The sequence below is a fragment of the Culex quinquefasciatus genome, chromosome 3 (genome assembly GCF_015732765.1).
Source record: "Culex quinquefasciatus strain JHB chromosome 3, VPISU_Cqui_1.0_pri_paternal, whole genome shotgun sequence".
NCBI classification, from domain to species: domain Eukaryota; kingdom Metazoa; phylum Arthropoda; class Insecta; order Diptera; family Culicidae; genus Culex; species Culex quinquefasciatus.
This window is the reverse complement of record NC_051863.1, coordinates 181,918,336-181,931,722: the sequence shown is the minus strand read 5'-3', so window position 1 is coordinate 181,931,722 and position 13,387 is coordinate 181,918,336. Positions and strand designations below refer to the sequence as shown.

The 13,387-nt window shown below is 35.6% G+C and overlaps 1 protein-coding gene across 2 annotated transcripts in view; it reads right to left on the bottom strand.

Moving 5' to 3' along the window:
• The window catches only part of LOC6040743 (glutamate receptor 1), a 293,386-nt gene that overhangs the window by 17,964 nt on the left and 262,035 nt on the right, over positions 1-13,387 (bottom strand). Inside the window, exons 5-9 of one of the 2 annotated variants that reach the window (XM_038260942.1) lie at positions 12,841-13,230; positions 12,019-12,361; positions 1,558-1,820; positions 934-1,027; positions 506-846 (exon numbers count right to left, since the gene is read on the bottom strand). In XM_038260942.1, the coding sequence (XP_038116870.1) occupies positions 506-846; positions 934-1,027; positions 1,558-1,820; positions 12,019-12,361; positions 12,841-13,230 (1,431 nt within the window). The remainder of the gene's footprint in view (positions 1-505; positions 847-933; positions 1,028-1,557; positions 1,821-12,018; positions 12,362-12,840; positions 13,231-13,387) is intronic. The other variant, XM_038260943.1, reaches the window with a different exon arrangement.

Here is a 13,387-nt window from a genome sequence, read left to right as displayed (position 1 = left end):
GTATTTCCACGAATGCCCTGGACACTATTTGCCGTGGTTATAGCGCCACAACTCGCTCCCAATAACAAATTTTGTTATGATGACATAAACTGTTATTAAATCCTTATGCAAAAATGTATTTTTCAAGAAGATTCCATAACACTTTCTGTTATTTTAACAGTATTTGTTATTGAAATGGCATGAATTTCGTTATTACCGTCTGCCCGGGAATCTGTGAAATTACTATAAATGTTGCAAACTTATTATTTGTTAAATATTAATTGTTGTCAAAAAAAAACTGCTGAACTTGGCCCCTGAAAAACTGATATTAAAAAAAAACACATTGCAGAGCCATAAAAACAAGTCAAAACTTCCAAACCTAAAATTATCCAGAATGTAATCAGTTCTTCTTTTCGATATTTTGAATGATCAAAAATTTGTAGAAAAATATTTTTCTGCCGAATTTTGAGAAGCACATCTAGTGGCGGTGTTGGGTTGTAGCGAATTAATTTCAAAACGGACTTACCCGGAAGAAGTCCCACGTGGAGCCGTGGATGAGCGTGCCGTACTGGACCTCGGTTTGGGCGGCCAGATCTTCGGGCGAGTTGATGGGCGTGACCATGCGCTCGACGGTCAGGAAGGCCGCCAGGTTGGCCGTGTAGGACGAGATGAGGATAAGCGTGAAGAACCACCAGACGCTGCCGACGATCCGGCCCGAGATGGACCGCGGCGAGATGTCACAGCCCTGCTGCATGAACGCACCGAGCGCGAACCAGAACGAGTTCAGGATGCTGAACTCGTTGACCGTGGCCTGGGGGACCGCGTCCGGCTGTTCGCCTGCAAGTAGCCCAAACGGTTTGCCTTTGTCTGAGATGAGGGCGATTCGGGGGAAGAGTGGGTTGAGGATGTGGGTTGAGAATTAAGTTAGGAGTTGCTAGCGCAAAAATTAATTACCGTTATAATTAACCAGCCGCCACTCGAACGGGGAGAATCGGGACACGATGTACAGGACGACGCTGACGCCGACGAAGCTGAACAGAACGCAGATCTGGAGCATCGCAAACCGAAGGCCGGCGGCAACCCACGTCGTGGACAAACACACATGAAAATAGACAGACAAAATAGCATTAGTACCGTCCTGCAGGATGTGCGGTGTGGGCGGTTGGTCGGGACAAACACGTAGCCAGGGACATCGTCGGGGCTCTTCCGAGAAGGGGTGACCAAATGCTCTGGCTCTGGACCCCTTCCGGGCATTGTGTTACTCAAGTCGGTGGAGCTTTTAGTGTTGTTGAGCGAAGGAAATTGGAAAAATTGATTATTGACATCGTAGCGGCAGAATCGAGGGTCACCATCGTCTGGATGTCCGGGAAATGCTACAAAGTGAAATATAATTGAATGGAACAAGATCAACTACGAGCACTCCAGACAAGTTGTTGACTAGTTTTGTGACCACGTTTCTAATAAAAATGCAATAAATTTCACTCCGACTTCAAAGGCTCATCCCTCAGGCACGTGCCTGCCTCCGACATCATTTGCAAATGCAGTTAATGACCGGGCAACAACCCCGCATCCACTTACCCAAATCTCCTTCGACAGCGGGTTGAGAAAGCTGAACACGCCGGGCTTCTGCTTGACCGGGCGCTTGATCATGATCGAGATCCCGAGGGACATGAACGGCTTGCTGAAGTCGATGACGCGTTCCCGTTCCGAGGTAATTGTCATCGACGCGATGGCAATGTCCGCCTCCTTCCGGACCAGCTCGCCGACCATCCCGTCCCAGCCGCCCTTCACGTCCGGATTCTCGGCGCCGTACTGGCCATCCTTGACGATGCGCAGCTCGTCTGCAAGAGTGTGTCCGTGTGTGTAAGTGTGCCAAAGGTAGTGAACAAAACGCATTAAATTAGATTTATGCGACAGGCAGGCACTCGTTGGTGTGTTGGGTTTTGTTTGCGTTGACCGTTGATTGGGTTGCTTTAAGCAGATTTGTACATCATTCTCTTAACAATAATGCGATTTGAATGATAGATACTTTTTAAAATTAAATTAATCGAATAAATATTCCATATTTTCCCGAAAAATCAGGGGACAAACAAAATATTTTTTCAAACAGCTTCAAAATTTCAATGGAAATTGAAGTGCAATCAGCTGAAATGAATTCAGAATGCATCCTTTGCGTTTAGAATCATTTTAGCGTGTTTACAGTTATTTTTGGGTATTTTTTTGTTTTCGTTCAATCTTAATTTTTTTGAAAACTTATGATTGCAAAACAAATGAACAAATGCATTTTAAAACACTTTTTGCATTGACTTGTTAAGACCATGGCTTGTTATTTAAATTAGGCTGGTACATATTTTATTTAAAGTTTTTATCATCCCCCGAGCAGACGGAAATAACGAAGGAATAACATTTTTTGATAATTGAAAATACTAGCCCAATAACGTTTTATATTATTTATAACAAGATTTGTTATTCGACGTTATGAATTTGTTGTTATTGGACTGTTATTGTAATAACAGACTAATAACATTTTGAGTTATTCTTCGATCAAATCTTTGTTATTCTTTTTTGTTATTTTAACAACTAATCCGATCATCCCAATAACAGTTGCAGTTATTTGTCCATAACAAAAAATGTTATTCCTAAGTTGTTTTTGCTTTCAATCAATATTCGACCAATAACAATTTTTGTTATGATAACATAAAATGTTATTAAACTCTTATGCAAAAATGGATTTTGCAAGAATATTCCATAACACTTTTTGTTATTTTAACAGTATCTTTATTGAAATGGCATGAATTTTGTTATGACCGTCTGCCCGGGCCCCCCCTTCGAAGTAAGCCCGAAAAATCAGGGGCAAACAAAATATTTGATTAAAAAACTTCAAAATTTCAATGGAAATTTAAGTGCAATCAGTTGAAATTGATTTTAAATGCATTCCCCTGTGTTTGAAATCATTTTAAGCATGTTTGGGTTGATTTAAACATCTTTTGAATTTTTGAAAATTTTCGACTCTTATTATCGCAAAAAGTTTTTCTTACTTTTTTGGAAAACTAATTTAAAATGCATTGTAAAACATTTTTTGAATTCAAATGTTGAGACTATGCACGGTGTGTTTCCTAGAACAAACTTAAGATAAAAAATTCGGCAAGTCTGATATTTGGCACCATGAAAGAAGGGCTCTTTCCCGACATTTTGCGGGGTCCGGCGAAAGATTTCGTCGGGGGGTCTAAAGCAATTTTTTTTTAAGTTTTTTTTTTTCGATTTTTAAGGATTTTTCTTCAGAAAAGTCGATAGAAATTGATGAGTTCATGTTCATATCCATCAAAGTTTGTTATGAATGTGCCTCAAAGACTCTAAATTACATAATTTACTTCAAATCAAAATACTTTACTTACGGAAATTGTTCAGAAAACTGTTCCCTACAATGTGATTGATTCGAATATGTTTTAAAATATGTTGTTTGGCAGAGGATTTAAAAAAATAATTTTGGGAACCTTTTGGGTAATAAATAGCTTTTAAATGAAATACTCTATGTTTAGCAATGTTTAAAGCTCGAATTTGTTTCCGGGCAATCTGTTGCTGTATTTTCATGACAAATTTTACAAATAAAGGTTATTATTTTGTCGTTTTGAGGTTTCAGCTTGGATTTTGGGAATATTTCAAAGAAAGCTAGAAATCTGGTAAATTTTGGTTGAAAATTTTTGATTTGAGGTCAAATATGAGCAGTTCTCTCAGATTTCGGTCATTCCATTTTTTTGTATTTTTTTATCCGACTGAAACTTTTTTGGTTGCTTCGGTATGCCCAAAGAAGCCATTTTGCATCATTAGTTTGTCCATATGAATTTCCTTACAAGTTGGCAGCTGTCCATACAAAAATGATTTATGAAAATTCAAAAATCTGTATCTTTTGAAGAAATTTTTTGATCGTTTTGGTGTCTCCGGGAAAGTTGTAGGTATGGATATGGACTACACTGAAAAAAAATAATACACGGTAAACATTTTTTTGGTGATTTTTTATTTAACTTTTTGTCACTAAAACTTGATTTGCAAAAAAAAAACTATTTTTAATTTTTTTTATATATTTTAGAGGACATCAAATGCCAAATTTTCAGAAATTTCCAGGTTGTGCAAAAAATCTTAGGCCGAGTTATGATTTTAATTTTTGGCCATTTTGAAATGTTAGTCTTGATTTAAAATTTTTGAAAGTATTTTTTTCGAAATAATCGGAAAATTTAACGAATGTTTCATATTTTAACATTGTAAATCGGACTATTAGTTGCTGAGATATCGACATTAGAAAATAGTGGGCTGTTAGGGTGAGACTTAGAAAACATCAATTTTTCTGTTTTTAAACACTTGCATGGCAATATCTCAGCAACTAAGGGTCGTATCAACAAAGATCAAAAAAGCAAAATATAGAGAATTTTCTCAGCTTTCCAAAAATGTTTTTTTCAAAAGGGAGCAAACATGTGCACTAATTTAAAAAAAACTAAAAACTGCGATTATTTTCAAAAAAGTCACTTAAAAATGGATTTAACTTGAAAATGGTGCACTTTATCTAAATTTCACTAAAGTACTTTTTGATTGCAAATTAGATTTTACATCGAAAAATGATGTTGAAAATTTTTTACGAGCAATATTTCGATTTTTTGAAAAAAAAAACAGTATTGATTAAAAAATTCATAATTCGGTCAAAGATTTTTTGCACAACTTGGAAATTTCTGAAAAGTTGGCATTTGATATCCTCTAAAACATATACAAAAATAAAAAAAAAATTAAAATAGTTTTTTTTTGCAAATCAAGTTTTAGTGACAAAAAGTTAAATAAAAAATCACCAAAAAATTTTTTACCGTGTATAATTTTATTTCAGTGTAGTCCATATCCATACCTACAATTTTGCCAAAGACACCAAATCGATCAAAAAATTCCTCCAAAAGATACAGATTTTTCAATTTTCATACATCAGTTTTGTATGGACAGTAGGGTGCCCAGAAAAAATGACCCCCTGCTCCACAAGCGGAAAACGGTTTTTTGGGTTTTTTTAAGCATCTGTGTAAATTTTGAGCGGAATTGGATGAGTTTAACCCATTGATACTCGAGCCTAAAGTTGGTGAAAAAAACTTTTTTCATACAAAAATGACTTTTTTAAATTCCCAATAACTTTTCAGGATCAAGTTTTACAGCTTTGGTGTGTTCTACAAAGTTGTAGAGCATTAAATTTCCGATAAGAATCTCACTTTTAAGAATATTTGGATGGTAGTTGCGCACCATGCAGACCAAACCGTAAGAAACTTGGGATTCCCATACATTTTTTCGATTTTTCCCATACAAACTTCACCTCCGAGTATCAATGGGTAAATGTTGACCGATTTTGCTCATATTTGGCCCAGAGTTCTAAAATAGCTCAAGGAACAATATTCAGCTTGTGGAGCGAGGTTTTGAAAAAAAGTCCCATATTCTGGGCACCCTAATGGACAGCTGCCAAATTTGTATGGAAAATTATATGGAGAATCTAATGATGCAAAGTGGCTTTTTTGGGCATACCGAAGGTACCAAAAAAGTTTCAGTCGGATTAAAAAATACAAAAATTAAAATTCCAAAAAAAGACCGATTGCGTGGATATTTGCTCATATGTAATTTAGAGTCTCTTGAGGCACATTCATAACAAAATTTGATGGATATGAACATGAACCCATCGATTTCTATCGACTTTTCAGAAGAAAATTCCTATAAAATCAAAAATTAAATCTTAAAAAAAAAGTTGCTCTAGACCCTCTTACGTAATATTTCGCCGGATCCCACAAAATGTCGGGAACTGATACCAATACCTGATGTAATATTACACTTTTTTTTGACACAAAATCCGTCACCATTTCCTTATGAATATTACCATCATTTTTTTCTGTGTAGGAAATTAAAAAAAAATATTTCTTAGACATTTTATTATACTTTTTTATGAACTAATGGTATTTTAGCAAGTTTTTTTTATTTTCATTTATCTGAGTTATTTCTTGTAAAATTTCATTTCATCGGGTCATTCTCCGCCAACTCACATAGCAACTTCCCAAACCCCTCTTCCGTTTTTGAAAAATCAGGAAGCCAATTTTTTTTTAAAATGTTAAATTTTTAATAGAAATTAAAGCGTAATCAACTAAAACAAATAAAAAATGCAATCCCCTGCGATTAGAATCATTTTCAGCATGTTAGGGTTGATTCTATTTTTTTTTAAATTTTGTTGAATTTTCGATTTAAGTTTTTTTTTTGCAAAAGTTAAAAAGTTGAAAAAAGTTAAGAAAACTTGCAAACTTTATAATTAAACGTCAACATTTTTGTAATTGTCTATTTGACAACTTTGTATAATATTACACTCTACACTCTAAATTTTAACTATGCGCAAAGTTAGGAAAAAACATAAACTGTAAAAAATTGAAAATTGTTCTAAATAAAAGAAATACTCTGCTAAGTTACTGCAGATTCGAAAAGTACAGAAATGGCAGGTGGTTTGGAAACTATTTTTCGACATTTTTTTGATAAAAAATACGTTTTTTTCAAGGAATTTTGAGTACGCCATGAAATCGAGCGTTAAATCACTGAAAAACGTGTCTTAGTGAAAATCTCGAAATATTAGAAAGGACCGTACCGCTAAAAAAGAAATGTTGTAATAATAATTTAAAAAAAAGTCAATGCTTTTACCCTGCAGTACAAAGTACTTCCCCCCTACGGTTTCACAAAATCACTCGCCTCTAGCTCGCCAAATGCAACACTGTGTTGTGCACTGTTATTTGCAACAACTGGCCACCACGAGTGCCACGGAGCGGGTTCGCCAGTTAGTCGTAGTTTGACAGCGAGATTACCACAGTGACCAAAACCACATTCGCGTGAACAAAGGGGGAAGAGGGGGGAGGGTGGAGTAGTTTTGCTTCGGTTTGCCGTACCCGGCCAGGAAAATGGGAAATTTTTAATTGACCCGAGTGGTTTTCCGCGTTTTCTTTTATCCACTGGGTCACGATGATAAGTTAAACTAATGGAGGTAATTTATGTTTGCTAGTGCCTTGAGATTGGGCAATTTTTTTTTCAAAATTGAATTTTTTAATATGAAATCGATGAAGACCTATGAACAAAATATGTCCGTGAGCCTAAATTGATTCGGACAAAGCCATGAATACGCTTTTTGAGCTGCTACACAGAATTGGAACAATCGTGAGGAGCTTATATAGGAATGGTCTTGGCTTTGTCTGACTCAAAGACCAAATACCGTTTGATTCGTCTTTTCCCGGAATCACTACATTCAATTCAGATGCTTTCAACCGAAAGCGACGTCAATGCATCAAAATTAGATCCTTCCAGCGAAATCGTTTGCTGAACTGAAGAAGCAATACGACCATTCCGCCCACACACACCACAAAAGCTAAATAAACCGACAAAATTGCCCGCCATCATTCATTGCGCCTTAGCCTTAAAAAAAAGAAAAACGTTGAAGAAAATCTTGGAAAAGTTCCAAGCCTCTCCGTGTGAAATGAGAGGGAATTCGGCTGAAAAATTACAGGTAGCATCCGGCGGCGGCGCCCAGCTATGAAACGGCCATCATTAAATGGATCTTTCCTGAAATGAAAATTAAATTCCACTAGCCATAAAATTGCTCAACAGAAAGAAACATCACACTGCAGAAGCCCCCCCCCCTCCCCACCTCCTTATTCCGGGACTTTTGCTCTTTCCGAAAAAAAGGTATAAATAACAATAAACACCGAGGGTACCATACATCACACCGCCCGGTCTGGGAACCAAAAGAGGAAGAGGGTTTTGTGCTCCTGTGGCCGGGCTTGGACTTGGCAGCTTCATGGACCAATCCTCTGTATACACATCTGCAAGTTCGGACACCATTGTATGACCTCCAGTGGTGTTTGGGTGAAATTATGGTAAGGGTTTGCAAAAAGTTTTCGTATTATGAAAAATCAATATTTTAGAAATATAAAATTTGATCTACACACAAAAAAAAAAATCATGGTAATATTACATCAGGGAAGGGGTACATCTGTTATGTCAGAAAAAGGTGTAATTTTACCTCTGGAAATGTCTAATTTTACTTTTCTGGATAATGTCACTTTTTCAGTCTAAATTGTGGTAAAATTACATCATAAATGAGGTAATATTCAACCTTGCAAAATTACAGCTTCCAAATTTACAATATTTTTTACTGTGTAATCATGAAGCTCAAAAAATTATATTGACACATTGGATCATTTCTGAGTGCAGAACAAGTTTCTGCGGGAAAATTGCACGGAAAAACATATGTGTTCAGACAATTATCTAATTTTGCTAGGGTGGTTCCTTACACTTTTCCCATGAAAATGAGGCATTTTCAAATTAAGATAATTTGAGTTTAAAGAAAAAAAACTCAGATTTTTTTAGCGTTTTATTTTTTTTGTTATGCCCAACAACCTTCTAGAAGATTAAACAAATCCTGGAAAGTTAGATTTTCCGAATCGCTCCGACCGTGATCGCCCTAATTTTCAATCAACGAAAAAATGGCACTTCTCGGAAAAAGTCTTCTAAAAGACACTCGGGATAATCGTACAAAATGGGCAAGTGAATATATGAAAATCTGTACCTTTAGAAGGGATTTTATGATCGACTTAATGTCTTGGGTAAAGTTGTAGGTTATGATAAGAGATTTAAAAAAAAAGTTAGGCCGTTGCAAATATTTTTCAAAGTTTATGTCGCCCCCCTCCCTTCAAAATTGGTCCGAAAAATCAGGGGGCAAAACAAATTTTTATCAAAAAACTTGAAAATTTCAATGGAAATAGAAAGCTAATCAACTAAAAATAATCTAAAATTCCCTAATGCAGACATTGATAGTCATATTTAGCATGTTTGGGTTCGATTAAAAAATATTTTTAATTTTATAGAATTCCAATGTACATCACCGAAAAAACATTTTTTTTTCTCGCAAAAATAAAATTTTCGTCAATACTTAGAAATTTCGAAAACTTTTGATTGCAAAACAACTGGATAGATGAGTAATGCATTTAAAACATTTTTTTTATTCAATTGTTGAAACCGTGGCCTGTTATTTAAATTTTTTAACCTTTATTTTTTATTTTTTGTCAGATCAAAAATATTTAAATTTTTTTTGGAATTTCAATGTACTGCACCGTAAAAAGTAATTTTTTCAGCGAAAAAAAAATCTCTTCAATATTTAGATATTTTGAAAACTAATGATTGCAAAACAACTAGGCAGATGTAAAATGCACTTTAAAACAATTTTATCATACAAATGTTAAGGCCATGGCTTGTTATTTCATTTTTTTTTTGTTTTTTGCCCTCCCTCCCCCTTGACCCCGACCAGAGTCGAGGGACATAAACTTTGAAAAAATATTTGCAACGACCTTATACAACTTTTATAAATATCGAGATTTTTGATTTTTACTTAAGAAAGGTAAAGGATTTGCGATCGATTTATAAATGTTTTGAGTACTTTCAAAAAAAAAAATCTTTTGCGCTAGATCTCAGGATGGTAAAAATCAAAATTATTGAGAAATATAGATTTTTGAATAAAAAAAATAAACTATTGCATTTGAAAATTTGTATACAATGTGTTGGACATAGTGCATCGTTTTAAAGTTAAACACATTATAAGGTAAAATCTTTCAAAAATAAAAAAAATGCAAGAAATGCAAAAATGTAATTCAGAAAAGAAGCGAATACTTCCTAAAATGTTTATTTATTGACATTTTTTATCTGAAGGTTGCTAACGTACAGCTTTTTAATGCATAAATTTGGTAAAAGATATATTTTTCAGTGCTACTAATGTAGCAATTACTTTTGAACTCGCATCGTTTTGAAAGCTCGTGGTTCGATTTTCAATTAAAATTTTGAAAAAAAAAATCATTCATTAAAATTAATTCCTAGTTTGAAAATCAAGCACAACATTATGATATGTCCAAAACAGGATCCAAGCATTTCAAATTGTTATATTAAAATAAGCAGAAAAATCAACAAAAGTTTATTCTTTAAACATTGAAAATCGAACAAAAGAGATTGTATTCAGCAACCAGCAACAGTGTAAAAATATGAAAATTGTATTAATCTTTTGCAGAAGTGCTTTTTGTTCCGCAAAGTTTTTAATTTATCTTAACAGCTTTGAAATGGTTCGATTGCCGATAAAATGAACACCCTAAACAATATTTTTGAAGTATTGTCATACATAAACTTCAGATACCCTATACAATTTTTTTTCGGAAATTACACTTCCTGTACAAGATTTTGCACTATTTTAAATCTTTAAGATGCTGCAAAATCTGGAACAAGAGGTATAATTTTCGAAAATATTTTTTTTGGGGTATCTGAAGTTTATGCATGACAATACTTCAAAAATATGAAATAAAGTCCAATAAAAAATAATAATAATTAAATGAGTGTTTTGGGAATTCAACATTTTGAGCAAAAATGTTTATTAAACGATCTGTTTTTTTCCCGTGTACATATTTTATGAAAAAAAAGTCTTATTCATAACCCACAATAATTGACGATGATTTTGTACCTTATTTTTTTCTTTTAAATTTGTTGTTTTGTCTTATGAAAACTCAATCTTATTACTTACACCACTGTTTTTTAATGAAAAAATATTACTTACATTAATACGTGTGTTTATTTTTTCACTAAAAAAATGTGATTTTTGCGGCGGTTTATTTCAATACATTTCTTCGTAATGGCGCTTACGTCACAAAGTCAAATTAATGAAAATTATAGATTTTGCATGAAAATTGATGTTATTGAGCAATGCAAAAGGTTTGACGTTTTATCGCTGGCAGTAGCTGAAACAGTGGTGTTAGTGATAAAATTGAGTTTTCATAGGAAATTTTTAAAATTCTCCATTTTTATTTGACTGAGATGGCTGTTTTTTTGGTTTGATTGAGCCTTGATTAACATAACTTAGATTAATTTTTCAGAAGGTCCTTTCTGGAATGTAATTTAGCAAATTATAAATGTAGGATTTTTTTTATTCGGAGTTCAATCCAGAAAGTTTTTTATTTTGACAGGCTGCGTTTGGATTTTTTTTTCATTTTTTTCAAAATATGATTTAAGCATGTTAAATCAATTATCAAAAGATCTTTTTTCTTATAACCTCGTATTGTGTTTCATTAATGACTAAGGTTTATCAATCATTAAACCTTTTTAAAAAATATTTTGGGACTGAATTTTCAGTATTCAAGAAATAGTCTAGCGTGACGTCACAGTCTCACGAACTCACAGATTTTTCATTGATTTTATGAACTGTAAGATAACATCAAATCGGTCTCTTTATTTCGACCAAAATTGCTGCAAATCCGATATTTGGCAGGATTTTGAATTTCATTTAAATTTAGAATAGCTTCTTTAATATTGTTCAATTATCCTAAAAAAAAGGAAAAATCAATGTTATGTCAATAGCATAATAATAGTTATCCTTGAAAGGATCTTGTAGGATCGATTTGAAATTATTTTGAAGACTGTTTAAATCGTTTATTATTCTATTTTTGTAATTAAAAAACAAAAGATTGTTTAATTTTGTCAGATATATTTTGGTAAATTAGCATGAAAAATAAATGAAAAATATTTTTTTTTGGTATCCTCTTCTCGACCAGAAATTTTAGAAACTTCAACAATATTTGTAGTGGACAATCCTTGATTGTTTTTTAGGATACTTATTTTTCTATTGTTAAAAAATTTTGTGAGAAAATATTGATTAATATTGATAAATTAATATGTTTAAGGTATTGATAGTTATACACACTGATGTGTGAACTGTTTTAATTTAACTTCAAGCTTTTTATTTTGAATGTTTTGAACGTTGGAATAAATCTGGAGTTTTGTAAAAAGGTATCATAAAAACAATGTTAAATTTTGCTTTTTGAGTTTTTTGAAATACTCCTGACCCAAGGCGGTTTCAAAAACTCCCAAATAGAAAAAAAGGTAATTTTGTTCAATGGACCTTTAAAGTGCCACTACGTTCAGGTAACCCTGCACCCCCCCGCCCCATTCCACGACCCACACACTCACAGTTGATGCCAAGCTTTTTCGCCACCAGGTCGGCCAGATCCTTGCAGTAGCCCTCGAAGCGGTCGTTCCCCTCGAGCGTCTCGCCCGGTTCCGGCTGGCGCAGCATAATGTACGGCTCCTCGATGATGGTCGTCACGATGTAGGTCTTGTTGCGCTCGTAGTTCATGTCCGTCTTGAGCCGGGTGTACTTGGCCATCACCGGCGTCAGGCCGGCCTCGTCGCTCCACTCGGCCACCTTCACCATCGCGCTGTTGACGGTCATCTCGACCACGTGAAGGGTGTAGTTTTGCCGTTTGCCGTCTTCATTAAATCTTATGTCCCCGGTCAGGCCGGAGATTTCCACCTGCAAAAAAAAAAAAAACAAACGGGACGGAAGTTAGGACACAATCCCAGATGTGTATCAACGACGGAACACAGCACAGCAGCGTTGGCAACACCTGAGAGCTGTTTGGTGTCGTGTGTGAGATAAATAACACTACTCCGGACAGCGACACATCTCTGCAGTGCTTGGGTGTCCTACAGCGGGAATCTGATAGTGCTGCTGGGACACCGAACGACTGACCGACCGGTGCCAGGTACTTTATTTTTTATCCGGATTTGTGTCCGTGTGTGTGTGGAGGCGATGTCATAAAGCTGCTAATGCCTTGGAGATGGACCAAGTTTTGTAGGACTCTACATCAGGTTGGTTCAGAATTTGAACGCCAATCGTCTGAGTTGAGCAGTTTCAATTTTTAACGAGAAAGAACGTTGAACCAGCCTGGGGTTTCAAAAGGGTTGCACTTTTTAATCCCCTCTCAAAACAATGTAAAGCAAAGAGCTTACCTTTCGCAGATATCGCGAGATTTTATCGCCGTGCTCCCACGGCGTGACCCAGCCCTTGGACATGTTGCAGTCCATGGTGCGCGTCCCGTTCGCCGGCAGGCTGAACGCTTGCTGGCCCCGGCTACGGGACGTGTACGCCCGGAACTGGTCCGGCTTTTTGCGCACAATCTTCGAGAACGCCTCGACCAGCACGAACACGGCGTCGTACATGAGGGCGGCCTGCGCCGAAATGAGCTCCTTGCCGGCGCCCTGGGACGTGGCCGGGTCCAGCCGCTTCCAGCTGTCCAAGAACTCCTTGACGTACTTTTTGCTCGTGTCCACTATCCGAAAGCCGGTGATGTTGATTGCCCCGTACTCGATCACTTCGCTCTCCCAGCGGTCGTCCATTACCTGGAATGAATGGGAAATCGAACATGGGTTGGGGGTGAGAGTGGTTTAGTGCGAAGGCTTGGTTGGGTGTGAATTGGGACAATATTTTTTGATGAAGTTAAAAATTGATAGTTTAAAAGTTTGGCGCTTTCCATCAGATTTTCCAAACTTCAGCATT